The 19,034-nt window shown below is 44.9% G+C and overlaps 1 protein-coding gene across 7 annotated transcripts in view; it reads right to left on the bottom strand.

The window, feature by feature from the left end:
• LOC139238000 (EVI5-like protein) overlaps positions 1–19,034 on the bottom strand; it is a 425,899-nt gene that overhangs the window by 277,622 nt on the left and 129,243 nt on the right. For all 7 annotated transcript variants that reach the window (XM_070867399.1, XM_070867393.1, XM_070867395.1 and 4 more), the window contains exons 5-8: positions 16,069–16,143; positions 14,764–14,889; positions 2,672–2,815; positions 843–932 (exon numbers count right to left, since the gene is read on the bottom strand). In XM_070867399.1, coding sequence (XP_070723500.1) covers positions 843–932; positions 2,672–2,815; positions 14,764–14,889; positions 16,069–16,143 — 435 coding nt within the window. The remainder of the gene's footprint in view (positions 1–842; positions 933–2,671; positions 2,816–14,763; positions 14,890–16,068; positions 16,144–19,034) is intronic.

Raw genomic sequence — 19,034 nt, 5'->3', positions numbered from 1 at the left:
GGAGCAAACAACACTACTTCTACACGCGGGAGTGGTGGGGGAAGGAGAGAGAGGGGGCAACTGCCCCTCTCCACCTTTTGGGGTAAATCTGGTTTGTTCAGCCTTCTCCTTTAAAACTGAGTTTGGCAGATCGGGGTGGCAAAGAATGACGGCACATCATAGGGCGGGCTGCACCGTTAGACAAGCTCACAAGGATCCAGAAAAGAGAAATTTAGAAATTAAATACGCACAAATAGAATCTTGCATCTCTGACTGTGTGTATGTTCTCAAAACAGGTCAGATTATAAAAAGTTCCTGTGCAGACACAGAAGTGATAAATGCACCAAGTATGGAAAATGAAACCTGCCATCAGTTATGTCTGAACAATGATTGTGAAATAGAACGCAGAACATTCATCACCACAGAAGTACTGCAAGATTCCTTGCGCTTTTGGAACAGAGTGATTACAGAACAATGGCAGTTTAACAGACAGGAACTGCCAATGTAAAGTCCCACTTCCTGTGCCTCCCAATTAAATATGGAAACATGGGGAAAGCTGCAAGCTTGTCTGTGCACAGCTCACTGCTCTGCTCCTCCCACCTCCTCTCTCCCTCCCCCGCCATGGAATAGTGCATCAGACAGGGAGGGGAAAAATCATTTAGTTTGGTGGAGGGAGGGGGAAGTTACGGCAATAATTTCTTTGTGGGACTAAAAAGACACTCAGTGTATAAACTCAGTCCATGTTTAAGTGGGGCAGACTCAAGTTAAAGCTCCTCGGTACAATCGAGCCGTGTAATGTATAATTGGTGTGAGAAGCAGAGAATGTGATTTCTCCCTGCTGGGAGAGAGGTCATTATTTTTACCTGTGACATTCCTTCCATATCCAGTTGCATCAGTTCCGCTTGGTTAAACTGAAGAATAGCCATTCCAATGCGAAAGACTATCTCCAAACCCTGCCAACAGAAGACGGATTTCCAAGTGAATGGTGAACGATAAAGCAAAGTTTCAAAACCACAAAATGCAATGTGCAAGAGTCAGTGATGCTCACAAATTGCTCCCCTCATCTGCACCAGTTTGTAGAACGTCAAGCACTCACATTCCAAGTTTTTCAATCCTAGTTGATTGAGATTATGAAAACATTCTGACTCCATATTTATCGCTCTCCATGATATGCCCGCCACACACCATAGTGTACAAGAACATGGTCATGTGGAAAGAGGGAGGGAGGGGAGTAGAAGAGAGAGTAAAGAAAGAGGGGAGAAAATGAGGAGGGGGGGCAGGGGCATGAGGAGGAAGAGGAGGAATAAAGCGGTGGAAAAAAAAAAAAAAAACGGTACCGGATGGAAAAAGGGAGGGGGGTGTGTGAAGAGGAAGACGGATTTGGGGGGGGGGGGGGGAGGGCGGAAGAGGAAGACGGTGTGGGGGGGGGGGGGGATTGAAGAGGCAGATTGGGGGGGGGGGGGGATTGAAGAGAGGAAGACGTTGGGGGGGGGGGGGGGGGGAAGACAATGATTGGGGCTTTGGGGGGGGGGGGGGAGAGTGAAGAGGAAGACGGGGAGGGGGGGTGGGGGTGAAGAGGAAGATGGTGGGGTAAGAAGGAGTAAAGAGATGGATAAAGAAAGAAGGAATACAATGTGATACAAGTAACCTTAAATCAAACTGTTCATTCTGTAGAGCAAGCTTGATAAATCATACAGGTGCAGACAAGGGAATTAGGGGCTGTCTGCTACACTAAACCATGACATATTTGTGCGATAATTAATTTATTTCAACAACTTGAGACTTTGAAAGCCATTGTGATAGGAAGGTCAGCAGAGTGTGCTGTGTGGTAACTGTGCAATAAATGAGCATCGTCATGTCCAGCCGAGATCCTATTGCAGTTTATCCAGTCTATCTCACCACACGCACGGACATTCCATTCTTCATGCAGAAAATTTTAGATGGCAATCTCAAAGATTTCAGTCAATTCTGTTTATGGAAATTAACCTATTTTTCCTGCCAACAGCCATTTAACAAACGTTCTAAACACGAGGTTTCCGCTAACAGACAGAAAATTAATGAATTTGTGCCACAGAAACTTCAGTGCCAGCATTAATGTCCATGCTCAATAGCCAACATTAATGGGCCATCAAGACACACACCCTGCAACACTAGGCAGGCACATTGCACGTGGTTGTCTGTTGGACAGTGTTATCACTGAGCTGCTATTCCTAGCTGTTACTACCCCACTCAGATGGCTTCCGATTGTACCCAGACAGAGGCGGGCCATTACCCCAGTGGGAAAGGAGGAGAAAAAACACATTTGAGGGAGGGAGGTCTGAAGGAAAGTCACTCCAGGCTGTTTGACTCAGAGATTGACTACAAACCACCATTCACTGCTTGCCCTTGCTCTCAATGAGATACTGGGGCCAGAGTTTCTTGAAATGTAAAAGGGAGGGTACAATCCTTTCAGGTGCAGGATACTTTCCCCTTACATCATGCATCATCTGAAGTTTGGTGACCTGAACATGCGACGCTCGTATTTCAGTAAGGAACGGAATTCATCTTCTGTCCCAATTGGGGTCAGACATCAACTGGAAAGATAGGTACACATACCGGGTACAGACCAACAGCAATCCTGGCCATGCCAATCATTCATTTGTTTTATTCTATTAGAATTCAGTCACAAATGTTGTTACTCTGAAGGTCTTACCTCATACATAAATATGTCAAATATTCTAGTAGCTAATGGCAGGGAAAAGGTGGTGAGAAAAATTGTTAGGAACCAAGACGATGCATACATCGACGTGTGGAAGCTCTGGGACCGAAAGTGCACGTTCAATTCAGGCAACTGGTCCTGAGAAAGAAAAAAACAAAGCATAAATATGAAACTTAAAACTCATACACATCACCGGACTAACTGTCTGTCAGAAAATGCGAACTAAGAGTGCAGGTATTTTTAAATAGCCCCATTAGAAGGCTGGCTGCCAGACCATACTGTGCACTGTAACTCAATCACAACACTATTCTTGGAGTTCCAGATTATGCTATCCGAGGAAAAACAATTAACTTACACAAGTAATCTAATTCCATTATACAGCCCATATCTAAACTTTTGGGGAGATGAATAGCTAAAGCAGGGTAGATAAGGGGGATAAATGGATGTAGTATATTTGGATTTTCAGAAAGCATTCGATAAGAGGTTATTGCCACACAAGAGGTTATTGCACAAAATTAGGACTCATGGGATTGGGGGCGATATATTAGCATGGATTGAGGATTAGTTATCGGACAGAAAACAGAGAGTAGGGATAAACGGATCATTTTCGGGTTGGCAAGCTGCAACTAGTGGGGTGCCGCAAGTCAATGTCAGTCCAATGATATGGTACTGGATCAGAAACCAAGAGCTCATGAGTTCAAATTCTAAACTGAATTCAATAAATCTCAATCTGTGGGCTGGCACCAGAAAATGGTCTTGAATCATAGAAATTTACAGTTCCATTCAGCTCCATCCTGCCTGTGCTTAGTTCCACCCCCCTGCTCTGTGTCCTGTAAGTTTCTCATCCTCAACTACCCATCCAACTCCCTTTTACAATTATTTATGGAACAGCTCCCACCAGCTTTTCAGGTCAAGCATGCCAGATGCTGACAACTCTGAGTGAAATCTCCTTATCCCCCTCTAGATTGTTTGCCAGTGATTTCGAATCGATGACCTCTGGTTATTGACCCACTCCCCAGAGGGAATAGTTTATCTCTCTCTACTCTATCAAAACCTCTCATCGTGTAAACCTCTCTTAAGGTTACCTCTTCACCTTCTCTGTTCCAAGGAGAACAGTCCTAACTTTTCCAACCTCTCCTATAACTGAAGTCCCTAATCCTCGGTAACATCCTGGTAAACCCCCTCTGTACCTGTTCGAAGGCCTTTACATCTTCCCTGAAGTGTGTTGCCCAGAATTGTTCACAATACTCCAGCTGAGGCCTAACCAGTGATTTATAAAGTTCCAGCATGATCTCTTTGCCTTTATAAACCCAAGTAACCCGTGTGCTTTTTAACCACCTGATCAACTTGCCCTGCTACCTTTAAGGATGTGTGTATTTGGACACCAAGCTCTCTCTGCTCATCCACACTTTTCAGAATCGGGCCATTCTTTCCATATTAGTACTCCCACAGTGCCTCACTTCACACTTATCCGCATTGAACTCCTTTTGCCCATTTCACCATATATCTATGTCATCCTGAAGTCTACAACTATCCTCATCACTCTCTCCTACTTTTCCAAGTTTTGTACCATCTGCAAACTTTAGGGAACACCTTGCAGTCTGAAAAGCATCCATCCACTACCACCCTCTGCTTCCTGTCACTGAGCCCATTTTGTATGAAGCTGTGTGTCAGAAAAACCCAACTGGTTCACCAATGTCCTTCAGGGAGGGAACCTGGTCTCCATGTAGCTTCAGTGCCACACTAGGTGATTGAACCAACAGCCTCAAGGCAACTAGGGATGGGCAATAATGCCTCGTCAGCATTGCCTATATCCCAAGACCCAAGTAAACTAATTGCAAACAACATCCATGTGACGCTGGGCTGTATGAACACCAGTAGCTTTAACCCCTGAACCACACACAAGCTGGTTCAAACACCAATCCGTTACATTGTGTACAGTGTGTGTGGAGGACATGTTTCTGTTGAGCCAGAAAAGTAAAGTCAGGAAGCCGCGATGTATTTTATACACATCTTCTGCAGTCTATACAGAACACACACACACAAGATGCATTAGGGCATCCCACCTAACTTTGTGCAACTGCATGAAAGAAAGGGAAGAGAAGGAAAAGTGGTACAGTTTGCAGAGCACTGTCTGGGCGAGTTCCACAGGCAGAAGAGGCCATCAATTCATGACAACACAAATATCAGCTCCATACAACATGACGCCACATAGCACGTTGCAGACTTGCAGCTTTGCGACAGAGAATGGATTATGGATGAAAGGATTGAGCACAAGACCCGCCACTTCTTCCTCAAACCCATTCACCTCTTTAGCTCTTCACATTATGAACAGGTGGTTAGTTTAGGCTTTGGGCATTTGTTATTAAATGTCAGTAACTTGTTCAGTGAGTGTCACACAAGAAGCTTACACAGATACTTTGTTCTCCTATTGTGAATAGGAAATTCAGGAAATTACTCCGACTCCTCAGGAGACCATGGTTACGCATGGTGCAACACTAACCTCACCAAAACCTGGATGTGAATTTGCTGGAATGGTGTGTTTGGTGGTGCACAGCATTATTTGGACTTTTCAGCTCCCCGTTCATGTCGATCTATGTTTACATCAATCGATCCATCTACAGCATGGCGAGGTCAATGTGAATCAGTTACCTTGCAGCCAATGGCTTACCCTGCAGACTGACAACATGGCACTATAAATAGCTGAGAACAGACGCCATGAGGCAGACTGAGGTGTGGCACTGTGAACTGCGACTTCTGAAATCAACCTAACTCAACTTTAAATTGTTAATTACAATTAAAAATAAATTCTTACGGCTGTAAAAAGGAATCACTAGTGTCTGCACATCCTCTTTTACACAGCAATGTCAATGAAAGATCAAAAGAAGCATTTATCCAATTTCGGGGACCTGTTGAATGAGGGTGACCATCGACAGGTGTGGCTGCTGGGGAAGCCAAGGGCAAAGTCTTCCCGAAAATTCAGCCAGTTGGTGTGGAGGTGGGGGAAGGTGGCCGAGGTGCTTAGCGCCATGTGGGTGTGCCATGGTCGTGCAACCAGCGCACGAAGTACAATGATCTGACCACGAGAGGCAAGGTAAATATTCTCAGAGCTTCATTTCAGAATGCACCATTGCATTATTACACATTACACCATTACAACAGTGACTACACTCCAAAAGTACTTCACTGGCTGTAAAGCACTTTGAGATGTCCAAAAGTGGTCGTGAAAGGCGCTATATAAATGCAAGTCTTTCTTTAAGTATTAGAAACCAGAAGTTGGCTGCAAGTTTTTTTTAAATTATGAGATACAAAGGAATTGCTCTTCTGATCTACTATTTGTAGAGTAGGGGAAGGTCATGTGTTTTCAAACTGTGACTGCTCAGTTTGCTCAAGGCAAAATCCAAAGTCAAGTGATTCAGAAAAGTTTATTGCCGTGAGAGACAGCAGTCTCAGTGGCCAGTTGATGAATTGGACAGATTCAGATTCCACATCCCAGGTGCTCATTCCCAGGTCACAATGTGGCAATGTGCAGGCTTTTATTTTGCACTGGTGAAGTGAAATGGAGCAGAGATGTAGAATACTTGCCATGGCCTACACTCAACAAAACACAAAGCTCCGTCAGGCACTCACTTTGATTAGACAGGTACTGAGGGCAAGAGAACAAATTCATATGACTGGCCGTACTGTTTACTTCTGGAACACTCAGTTTCATTCTCATTCAGGTATCGTAGCTTATGAAAGCATCTGTGCACTGCATAAAATCCCACACTAAGCATCCACTTCACGAGCAACATGCATTTATGCCTTTAACGTTGTGAAACGTCCCAAGGTGCTTCACAGGAGTATTATGAGATTAAAAACAATTTGACACCGAGCCACATAAATAGAAATTAGCGCAGGTGACCAAAAGCTTGGTCAAAGAGGTAGGTTTTAAGGAGCCTCTTGAAGGAGGAATGAGAGGTGGAAAGGTTTAGGGAGGGAGTTCCAGAGCTTGGGGCCGAAGTAACTGAAGGCACGGCCACCAATGGTTGAGCGATTATAATCAGTGATGCTCAAGAGGGCAGAATTAGAGGAGCACAGACATCTCGCGGGGTGGGGGGGGCTGGAGGAGATTAGAGATAGGGAGGGGCAAAGCCATGGAGGGATTTGAAAATAAGGATGAGAATTTTCAAATCGAGGCGTTGCTTAACCGGAAACCAATGTAGTTCAGCGAGCACAGGGGTGATGGGTGAGCGGGACTTCGAGAGAGTTAAGACATGGGCAGCCGAGTTTTAGATCACCTTTCGTTTACGTAGGGTAGAATGCAGGAGGCCAGCCAGGCGTGCATTGGAATAGTCAAGTCTAGAGGTAACAAATGAACGGATGAGGGCTTCAGCAGTGGATGAGCTGAGACAGGGGCGGAGATGGGCGATTTTACAGAGGTGGAAATAGACGGTCTTAGTTATGCTGTGGATGTGTGTTCGAAAGCTCATTTCAGGGTCAAATATGACACCAAGGTTGCGAACAGTCTGGTTCAACCTCAGACAGAAGTTAGGGAGAGGGATGGAGTCATTGGTTAGGGAACGCAGCTTGTGAAGCGGACCGAAAACAATGGCTTCCCAATATTCATTTGGAGAAAATTTCTGCTTATCCAGAACTGATGTCAGTCAAGCAGTCTGACAATTTAGAGACCGAGGAGAGGTCGAGAGAAGTGGTGGTGAGGTAGAGCTGGGTGTCATCAGCGTACATGTGGAAACTGACACCATAGGGCAGCATGTAGATGAGAAATAGGAGGGGCCAAGGATAGATCCTGGGGGACACCAGAGGTAACGATACGGGGGCGGGAAGAGAAGCCGTTACAGGTGATTCTCTGGCTATGATTAGATAGATAAGAATGGAACCAGGCCAATGCAGTCCCACCCAGCTGGATGACGGTGGAGAGGCGTTGGGGGAAGGATAGAGTGGTCAACTGTGTCAAAGGCTGCAGACAGATCGAAAAGGAGGAGGGGGGGATAGTTGCCTTTGTCAGTGTCACAAAGGATGTCACGTGACTTTGATGAGCCGTTTTGGTACTGTGGCAGGCACGGAATCCGGATTGGTGGGTTCAAACATAAAACATAGTGCAAGCAATGAATAGGAGTGTTAAACCAATTAAAATACTCCCTGCAATCCTACCTAAAAGACCACCCATGCACACAACGGGTCCACCTTCAACTTTCATCCCCATTTTGTTTTAGATGAAAGTAAAAACTTCTGGCTATGTTAAAACCCATCAGGATTAGTTGTTGCTCTTACCATCCTACTCCTTTTGGCTCTAGCTGCTAATACTCATTTCATGAATCATGTAAATTTTACCAAAGCAACTGGGACTTGTCAATTCAATCTTGTAATCCTTCTCTCGCTGTCAGCTTGAATGCAGAAATTCGCGAGGAAGGGTGACTTGGATAGGTTAGGTGAGTGGGCAAATGCATGGCAGATGAAGTATAATGTGGATAAATGTGAGGTTATCCACTTTGGTGGTAAAAACAGAGAGACAAACTATTATCTGAATGGTGACAGATTAGGAAAAGGAGAGATGCAACGAGACCTGGGTGTCATGGTACATCAGTCATTGAAGGTTGGCATGCAGGTACAGCAGGCAGTTAAGAAAGCAAATGGCATGTTGGCCTTCATAGCGAGGGGATTGGAGTACAGGGGCAGGGAGGTGTTGCTACAGTTGTACAGGGCCTTGGTAAGGCCACACCTGGAGTATTGTGTACAGTTTTGGTCTCCTAACTTGAGGAAGGACATTCTTGCTATTGAGGGGGTGCAGCGAAGGTTCACCAGACTGATTCCCGGGATGGTGGGACTGACCTATCAAGAAAGACTGGATCAACTGGGCTTGTATTCACTGGAGTTAAGAATGAGAGGGGACCTCATAGAAACGTTTAAAATTCTGACGGGTTTTGACAGGTTGGATGCAGGAAGAATGTTCCCAATGTTGGGGAAGTACAGAACCAGGGGTAAGTCATTTAGGACTGAGATGAGGAGAAACTTCTTCACCCAGAGAGTGGTGAACCTGTGGAATTCTCTACCACAGAAAGTAGCTGAGGCCAATTCACTAAATATATTCAAAAGGGAGTTAGATGAAGTCCTTACTACTAGGGGGATCAAGGGGTATGGCGAGAAAGCAGGAAGGGGGTACTGAATTTGCATGTTCAGCCATGAACTCATTGAATGGCGGTGCAGGCTAGAAGGGCTGAATGGCCTACTCCTGCACCTATTTTCTATGTTTCTATAAGAAAACAACAGACCTCAATCTGAATTGAATTGCCCCTTATATTCAAGGGGTTGTATGGTAGAGTGGAGCAATAATGGCTGTTGGTCGTTAGTGAACTGGGGCATTTAACAAAGGCTGCACCAGATTCTTGGTGCCATAAGCATTGAACATTCTTAACCAACTACTAAAATAGTCTGTAACATGACAGAAAAAAAATTCATCACATGCAAAACACAAAAATCTTAAAGCTAGGTGGGAAAATAAACTGCGAAGAGGGCAAAGTGGATGCAAAGGGATATAGATCAGTTAATTCGGCAAGAAGATGGCAGATAGTATAATGTGGGAAAGGGTGAAATTATCCACTTTGGTAGAAAAGCAGAATATTTTTTTTTAATAAAGGAGAGACACGAGTAAATATTGGGATTCAAGGATTTGGGTGTCCTTGTACACCAATCGCACAAAGTTAACATGCAATTAGAAAGGCAAATCGTATGTTAGCCTTTATTGCAAGCAGGCTGCAGTATAAGAGTAAGGAAGTCTTGCTGCAATTATATTGGACTTTGGTGAAATCACTGTCGACAGTTTTGGTCTCCTTACCTAAGGAAGGATATACTTGCATTGGAGGGGGTGCAACGAAGGTTCACTACATTGATTCATAGAAACATAGAAAATAGGTGCAGGAGTACGCCATCCGGCCCTTCGAGCCTGCACCACCATTCAATATCATAGCTGATCATTCCTTCAGTACCCCGTTCCTGCTTTCTCTCCATACCCCTTGATCCCTTTAGCCGCAAGGGCCATATCTAACTGCCTCTTGAATATATCCAATGAACTGGCATCTGCAGCAGGGAATTCCACAGGTTAACAACTCTGAGTGAAGAAGTTCCTCCTCATCTCAATCCTAAATGGTCTATCCCCTAATCCTAAGACTATGTCCCCTGGTTCTGGACTTCCAACATCGGGAACATTCTTCCTGCATCTAACCTGTCCAGTCCCATCAGAATTTTATATGTTTCTATGAGATCTCCTCTCATCCTTCTAAACTCCAGTGAATACAGGCCCAGTCGATCCAGTCTCTCCTCATATGTCAGTTCTGCCATCCCAGGAATCAGTATGGTGAACCTTCGCTGCACTCCCTCAATAGCAAGGACGCCCTTCCTCAGATTAGGAGACCAAAACTGAATACAATATTCCAGGTGGGGCCTCAACAAAGCCCTGTACAACTGCAGTAAGACTTCCCTGCTTCTATACTGCATCCCAGAGTACTTAAGGAGGTGGCCTTGGAAATAGCAGAAGCATTGACAGTCATTTTCCAACATTCCATTGACTCTGGATCAGTTCCTATGGAGTGGAGAGTAGCCAATGTAACCCCACTTTTTAAAAAGGAGGGAGAGAGAAAACAGGGAATTATAGCCCGGTCAGCCTGACATCGGTAGTGGGTAAAATGATGGAATCAATTATTAAGGATGTTATAGCAGCGCATTTGGAAAGAGGTGACATGATAGGTCCAAGTCAGCATGGATTTGTGAAAGGGAAATCATGCTTGGCAAATCTTCTGGAATTTTTTGAGGATGTTTCCAGTAGAGTGGACAAGGGAGAACCAGTTGATGTGGTGTATCTGGACTTTCAGAAGGCTTTTGACAAGGTCCCACACAAGAGATTAATGTGCAAAGTTAAAGCACATGGGATTGGGGGTAGTGTGCTGACGTGGATTGAGAACTGGTTGTCAGACAGGAAGCAAAGAGTAGGAGTAAATGGGTACTTTTCAGAATGGCAGGCAGTGACTAGTGGGGTATCGCAAGGTTCTGTGCTGGGGCCCCAGCTGTTTATATTGTACATTAATGATTTAGACGAGGGGATTAAATGTAGTATCTCCAAATTTGCGGATGACACTAAGTTGGGTGGCAGTGAGAGCTGCAATGAGGATGCTATGAGGCTGCAGAGTGACTTGGATAGGTTAGGTGAGTGGCCAAATGCATGGCAGATGAAGTATAATGTGGATAAATGTGAGGTTATCCACTTTGGTGGTAAAAACAGAGAGACAGACTATTATCTGAATGGTGACAGATTAGGAAAAGGGGAGGTGCAACAAGACCTGGGTGTCATGGTACATCAGTCATTGAAGGTTGGCATGCAGGTACAGCAGGCGGTTAAGAATGCAAATGGCATGTTGGCCTTCATAGCAGGGAGCTGTTACTACAGTTGTACAGGGCTTTGGTGAGGCCACACCTGGAGTATTGTGTACGGTTTTGGTCTCCTAACTTGAGGAAGGATATTCTTGCTATTGAGGGAGTGCAGCGAAGGTTCACCAGACTGATTCCCGGGATGGCGGGACTGACATATCACGAAAGACTGGATCAACTGAGCTTGTATTCACTGGAGTTCAGAAGAATGAGAGGGGATCTCACAGAAGCGTTTAAAATTCTGATGGGTTTAGACAGGTTAGATGCAGGAAGAATATTCCCAATGTTGGGGAAGTCCAGAACCAGGGGTCACAGTCTAAGGATAAGAGGTAAGCCATTTAGGACCAAGATGAGGAGAAACTTCTTCACCCAGAAAGTGGTGAACTTGTGGAATTCTCTACCACAAAGTTGTTGAGGCCAATTCACTAAATATATTTAAAAAGGAGTTAGATGTAGTCCTTACTACTAGGGGGATCAAGGGGTATGGTGAGAAAGCAGGAATGGGGTACTGAAGTTACATGTTCAGCCATGAACTCATTGAATGGCGGTGCAGGCTCGAAGGGCCGAATGGCCTACTCCTGCACCTAGTTTCTATATTTCCATACTCAAATCCCCTAGCTACGAAGGCCAACATGCCATTTTCTGCCTTCACCGCCTGCTGTATCTGCATGCTAACCTTCAATGCCCGATGAATCACGACACCCAGGTCTCGCTGCACCTCCCCTTTTCCTAATCTGCCGCCATTCAGATAATATTCTGCCTTCGTGTTTTTGCACCCAAAGTGGATAACCTCACATTTATCCACATTATACTGCATCTGCCATGTATTTGCCCACTCGCCTAACCTGTCCAAATCATGCTGCAGCCGCTTAGCGTCCTCCTCACAGCTTAGTGTCATCTGCAAACTTGGAGATATTACACTCAATTCCATCATCCAAATCATTTATATATATTGTAAAGAGCTGGGGTCCCAGCACCGAGCCCTGCGGCACTCCACTAGTCACTGCCTCCCATTCTAAAAAGGACCCATTAATCCCAACTCTCTGCTCCCTGTCTGCCAACCAATTCTCTATCCACGTCAGTACATTACCCCCAATACCATGTGTTTTGATTTTGCACACCAATCTCTTGAGGGACCTTGTCAAAAGCCTTTTGAAAGTCCAAATACACCACATCAACTGGTTCTCCCTTGTCCACTCTACTAGTTACATCCTCAAAAGATTCGTCAAGCATGATTTCCCCTTCATAAATCCATGCTGACTTGGACCAATCCTATCACTGTCTTCCAAAAGTGCTGCTATTTCATCCTTAATGATTGATTCCAACATTTTCCCCACTACTGATGTCAGGCTAACCGGTCTATAATTACCCGTTTTCTCTCTCCCTCCTTTTTTAAAAAGTGATGTTACATTAGCAACCCTCCAGTCCATAGGAACTGATCCAGAGTCGATAGACGGTTGGAAAATTACCAATGCAGCCACTATTTCTGGGGTCACTTCCTTAACTACTCTGGGATGCAGACTATCAGGCCCTGGGGATTTATCAGCCTTCAATCCCGTCAATTTCCCTAACACAATTTCCCCCCTAATAAGGATATCCTTCAGTTCCTCCTTCTCACTAGACCTTCGGACGCCTAGTACATCCAGAAGGTTGTTTGTGTCTTCCTTTGTGAAGACAGAACCAAAGTACTTGCTCAATTGGTCTGCCATTTCTTTGTTTCCCATTATAAATTCACCCGAATCCAACTGCAAGGGACCTACATTTGTCTTCACTAATCTTTTTCTCTTCATATATCTATAGAAGCTTTTGCAGTCATTTTTTGTGTTTCTGATAAGCTTCCTCTCATATTCTATTTTCCCCCTCTTAATTAATCCCTTTGTCCTCCTCTGCTGTATTCTAAATTTCTCCCAGTCCTCAGGTTTGCTATTTTTTCTGGCTAATTTGTATGCCTCTTCCTTGGATCTAACACTATCCTTAATTTCCCTTGTTAGCCACGGTTGAGCCACCTTCCCCATTTTATTTTTACTCCAGACAGGGATGTACAATTGTTGAAGTTCGAACATATGATCTTTAAAGGTTTGCCATTGCCTATCCACCGTCAACCCTTTAAGTATCATTTGTCAGTCTAATCTAGCCAATTCACGCCTCATGCCATCAAAGTTACCTTTCCTTAGGTTCAGGACCATAGTTTCTGAATTAACTTTGTCACTCTCCATCTTAATAAAGAATTCTACCATATTATGGTCACTCATCCCCGAGGGGCCTCGTACAACAAGATTGTTAATTAGTCCCTTCTCATTACACATCACCCAGTCTAGGATGGCCAGCTCTCTGGTTGGCTCCTCGACATATTGGTCTGGAAAACCATCCCTAATACTCTCTAGGAAATCCTCCTCCACCACATTGCTACCAGTTAGGTTAGCCCAATCAATATGTAGATTAAAGTCGCCCATGATTACTGCTGTACCTTTATTGCACACAGCCCTTATTTCTTGTTTGATGTTGTCCCCAACCTCACTACTACTATTTGGTGGCCCGTACACAATTCCCACTGGCGTTTTCTGCCCTTTGGTACTCCGTAGCTCCACCCATACCGATTCCATATCATCCAAGCTAATTTCCTTCCTTACAATTGCATTAATTTCCTCTTTAACTAGCAACGCCACCCCGCCTCCTTTTCCTTTCTGTCTATCCTTCCTGAATGCTGAATACCCCTGGATGTTGAGTTCCCAGCCTTGGTCATCCTGGAGCCATGTCTGCGTGATGCCAATCACATCATACCCGTTAACTGCTATCTGCGCAGTTAATTCATCCACCTTATTTCGAATACTCCTCGCATTGAGGCACAGATCCTTCAGGCTTGTCTTTTTAACACACTTTAACCCTTTAGAATTCTGCTGTAAAGTGGCCCTTTTTGTTTTTTTGCCTTGGGTTTCTCTGCCCTCCACTTTTACTATTCTCCTTTCTATCTTTTGCTTTTGTCTCCATTTTATTCCCCTCTGCCTCCCTACATAGGTTCCCATCCCCCTGCCATATTAGTTTAATTCCTCCCAAACAGCACTAGCAAACACTCCCCCCTAGGACATTGGTTCCAGCCCTGCCCAGGTGCAGACCGTCCGGTTTGTACTGGTCCCACCTCCCCCAGAACAGGTTCCAATGTTCCAGGAATTCCCGGGGTGAGGGGGCTGTCCGATGATGAGATTTTGCGTCAAATGGGCCTCGACTCTGTAGACTTTAGATCATTGAAACGTATACAATTGTTAGAGGGCTTGACAGGGCAGATGCTCCGAGGCTGTTTCCCCAGGCTGGAGAGTCTAGGAGTCACAGTCTCAGGATAAGGGCTCGGCCATTTACTACTCAGATGAGGAGAAATGTTTTCGCTCAAGGGTTGTGAATCTTTGGAATTTTCTTCGCCAGACGGCTGTGGAGGCTCAGTCGTTAAGTATATTCAAGACCGAGATGGATAGATTTTTTAGGCATCATACTATAGTGCATCACCTTGCAGTGATTTTGTCTAATCTCATTTAGGAGTTCAGATTTCCAACTCATAGCTTGCAATCACTTGCAGACATTCATTATTTAGTAGGTGAACAGGTTGTTTAATTTATTCTGTGTTTTTCACACAATTATCTAGAATGCAAGAATTGTATGAATCAGCTGGTTACCTGTATTAAGTATTCGAACTGGTAGATACAGAGTCCTAACTCTGCCATACTGGGTTTGAAGAGCTCCCGCAGTCGATATTCTTGCATCAAACGCACAAACACACAAAAGGCTTCTTCCTCTGGCATCTGTAAAAGGAAGAAACTTGGAAGCAAGGCACTGGGAAAACACCTCAAACAACTTTATTTCAGCACAGGCTCAAATCACATCGACCATGGTCATAAAAGTGCAGGCTGTGGACCAGTTATCATCGAGAAAGATTTCATTGTAAAAGAAGAAAGTAAAGTGGGAGAATGCATAAAGTCTCCTGCTCTCTGCCCTCCTTTGCGCGACAAGGTGAGCAGGGAACCTGTTCCAAGTCTCCATCACTACCAGTCCAGGCAAACAGTGGGAGATGCACAAGCAATTTTACCTTCCTTCCATCTCTCCCTGCGAAGCAACTTACCTCCACTCTATTCTTTCCTGATTGTACAGACAAGAATGCAGATGTCAACTAACCCTGGAAACTCTCCCTGCTATTCCACGCCCCACAACAACACTGCACCAGGACTAGGACAATTGCTTTGCTGCCCAATCCTGAAGAAGAACTGAGGGGAAAGTAATGTTAGAAGCAAATGTGAGTTTTAATTGCTCCAGAGGCCCTTTATGCTGGAACTTTAAATTGGATTACTAGGCATTACAAGTCTGCTGCTGGTCGAGATTTAACAACATAACACCTAGAGCAGGCACCAGGCTCCTAGAAAGAGATTTAAAAAGACCAACATAAAACTGGCTGTTACATTCTGATGGGAATGCCAATGAACAAATAATCAGCCACTCTTCGATAGCATTTCAGTATTATGATGTAGTTGAGGCAGCATCTTTTACAGGATGCCTGCTGCAAATAACAGCGCACCAAATTAGTCTGCCTACAACAACTTGTACTGATACAAGTATTATATTTGTATTATACTACCTGGCAACTATCTGATTGGACACGAATCTCAATGACCTGGTTAGATTACAGTTTCTGAACTCTACACACTGCTTTCACTAACCAATGCACACACAGCCGTGACCCATTTACTGGGTTAATACTGCACACAGTGACATTCAAGTCCCACCCGCGTCTGGTTATGAGGTTTGCCACTGCGGATACAATAGTTGAAGTAAAAGAATGCAGTGGCAAGCTGCTTTTTGAAACACGAGGAAAAGAGGAGTCAAGACCTTTCATTAGGATACACAGTCACACTATTTATACACAAGCACTACACTATCACACAATGGGCAACAGTTCGTGCATCACTGGAGAAATTGTTCATACTAACCTGCATGAGGAGAAGTCCCACAATGAATGCACTTCCTTGGCAATATCCAACTTCACGGTCAACCAAAGAGTATGCCTGTAACAAAGCAAGCGAAAGCAGTCTCAAACCTGGGAAAAAAACTCACATACTTGTACCACACGGTGATTCAGTGATGACTCATGGACAGAGTTATATTGCTGCTTAATAAAAGTGGGAATATTGCAGGTTCTGTCAATCAAACCAACATAGTCTATAGAACCAAGGTCTTGTTCAATTACTTGCACTACCTGGTATACATGAACAAGAATGCACTATAATGAATCTTGAGAACAGCTCAGTTAGTAAACATAAACCTCGAGGCTATGATTATGTGAAACCCTTCACTGGATTAGTAATGTGCCAATCTGTCTATTACCCCGTGAGTCTATAGTAAAGAGACACCGAGTCAGACAGACCTCCCAGCCCATTGTCACAGTACTCAAACACCTCAAACAGGTTGTTCTGTCATACATGTGAAACAAATCTACAAATAGCTATCCCTTGAAATATGTTTAATTCCTTGGGTGCATTTCCCATTATTAGAATCATATATATTTTCTGGAACACTGCCAACCTGTGAGTACATAGGCGAGCGCTGTGATCAGCAGCTTTTTAGGTACAATCGACTCCTTTCGATTCAAATTCACTAAATTCAACTTATTTCAGTACTAAATTCCCAACTTGCTGTAATTAATGAAATTGAAATACTGAAAAATGTACATTGTTAATACAAAAAAAGATTACTTCAAATTACCAGGAGTGGAATTACTGCTCCAGGATGCCTTCCCGCTAATCCAGCATTAACAGTTCAATTCTACAAATGAGCTAGATTTTCAGAAAAAAACATTTTGGGTTACAGTACCGGAGTAATTTGTGACATGACGGGCAGCGAGTGCAGCGTGTTTGGGAGGAGCAGGTGACTTTGGACCTATGGTTCCTAAAGCTCTCCCCCGCTGGAGGTTTTCCTCGACTGTTTCTATGATTCTATTTCTGAGCTTGTTGTAGACGAATTGAGAGAGATTGATATCTGATGAGTCAACAACTTCATTATCGTTGAACCATGTGAAACCAGGATGGTAGAAGGCGAACTACAAGGACAACTCGCTGAGCAGTTCCGATGTATTAAAGACAGTCAAGTGCCCTGGACAAGGAGAGGGGACTGGACTGAGGGAGGGGGGGGGGGCAGGATGGTGAAGGCAGGGGCAGGGAGGAGAGCACAGTGGGAATGGGGGAAAAACGTGATTCAGGTCTAAAGGAGGGGGATTGGGAGCGAGAAAGTGATCCAGATGGCAAGACAGATCACGTTTTTCCAACCCCACCACCTTCTCCCTTTCCTCCCCTTTGACCTGGTTGATTTCTCAAAGCTCAGTGCATGTGACAAGTGACATCGTTGGACTGGACGAAATCCGCGAAGTCATTAGGGTGGCAGCCCCGATCTGCGAGGAAACATCAGCGGCAGGTCGGGGTCATGAAAGGCGAGCGGGCCCCGGGAGCAGCGTGGCGGCATACCACTTCAGGGAGCACCGCAAGCTTGTGCAACAAGGCGATGGCAGTGAAGGCGGCAACAGAATTTTACGTCACCATAACCCAGGTCAGTGATTGGAGCTGGAGTGGTGAGGTCGGGGGAAGGAGTGGCGAGAGAATGTAGAGGGATTGATCGGGGCCCAGAAGCAGCACCGGCCAGCCCACACTACGATATGTGCGCGCACTAGGCCCGTGCAGCAGAGCTGGTCTCCAGTCGTTTTGGGTAATCCTTGCCACTGGACCAAGACCTAGTTCTGTCAAGCCCGTGTGGTGGCTGATGTGCAACGGCCACCACACGTCAAAAAAATCCACACACAGGCATCTTCCAGGATGTAGTTCAGGACCTGAAACATCAGGTCCTTCATTGAAACACCTGTGAACTCATTTTGCTGTGGAAGCAAGTCATCCTTGATTCGAGGGACTGCCTAAGACGACGACTAGAGTATGAAGTGAATAGTGACAATTCGTGACCCACACACAATGCCCCATCTATGGAGGGGATGGGCAGACGGTCAGGAACCTGTTAGTGGGAGAAGGAACCCGGGTGGAGGAACTTGGGCAGGGGAAGGAGGTCAGGATCTCAGGTGGGGGAAGAGAGGGGGAACAGATTGTCAGAAACTTGGGTGGGGGGGGGGGGGGGGAAGAGGGATTCAGGAGATCAGAAACTTGGCAGGAGGATGTCAGAAACATTGGGAGGGGGGTAGGAGGTCATGAAGTTGGGGGTAGGAGGACTTGACTTGCGAGGGTGAGATCTGGCTGTTCCAAATGAGCTGTGTTGTGTCTGGAGTCGGCAGTCAGAATGGTTCGAATTACACTCTGCAAATTAACTGATTACGTAGGCAGGGAGGATCTAATTACACATTCCAGAGAAACTGCTGGGTGTGTCTCGTCACAGAACTTTAGTGTTGCAAATACACACGATCCTAATGTTTCCATTGCCCAATCATCATTACTGAAATCTCTTCTTTCCAATTTCTCAGTCTTCCTAAAAGCTTGATGCTAAAAGTTTCTAAATGTTTAACTTAACACAATAAAAGTCATTATGGAGGTTCTACCAGAGGAAGAATAGGCCATTCAGCCCCTCGAGTCTGTTCTATCATTCAATTAGATCATGGCTATTAACTTACATTGGTTCCATTACCCTTACCACCCATACCTAACAAAAATCGATCAATCTCCGTTTTGAAATTTTCAATTGCCTCAACAGTTTTTTGGGGGAAGAGAGTTGCAGATTTTCACTGCCCTTTGTGTGAAGAGGTGCTTCCTGACATCACTCCTGAATGGCCTGGCTTTCATTTTATTACCCTTTGTTCTGGACTCCCCCATCAGAACAAATACTTTCTCGCTATCTACCCTATCATCTCCTCAATAAGGCCATGCCTTAAACTTCCATACTCAAGGGAATACAAACCAAGTTTATGCAA

Source organism: Pristiophorus japonicus, chromosome 24, assembly GCF_044704955.1.
Source record: "Pristiophorus japonicus isolate sPriJap1 chromosome 24, sPriJap1.hap1, whole genome shotgun sequence".
Lineage (NCBI taxonomy): Eukaryota > Metazoa > Chordata > Chondrichthyes > Pristiophoridae > Pristiophorus > Pristiophorus japonicus.
Note: the sequence above shows the minus strand (reverse complement) of the source record. Positions and strands in the feature narration are given on the sequence as shown.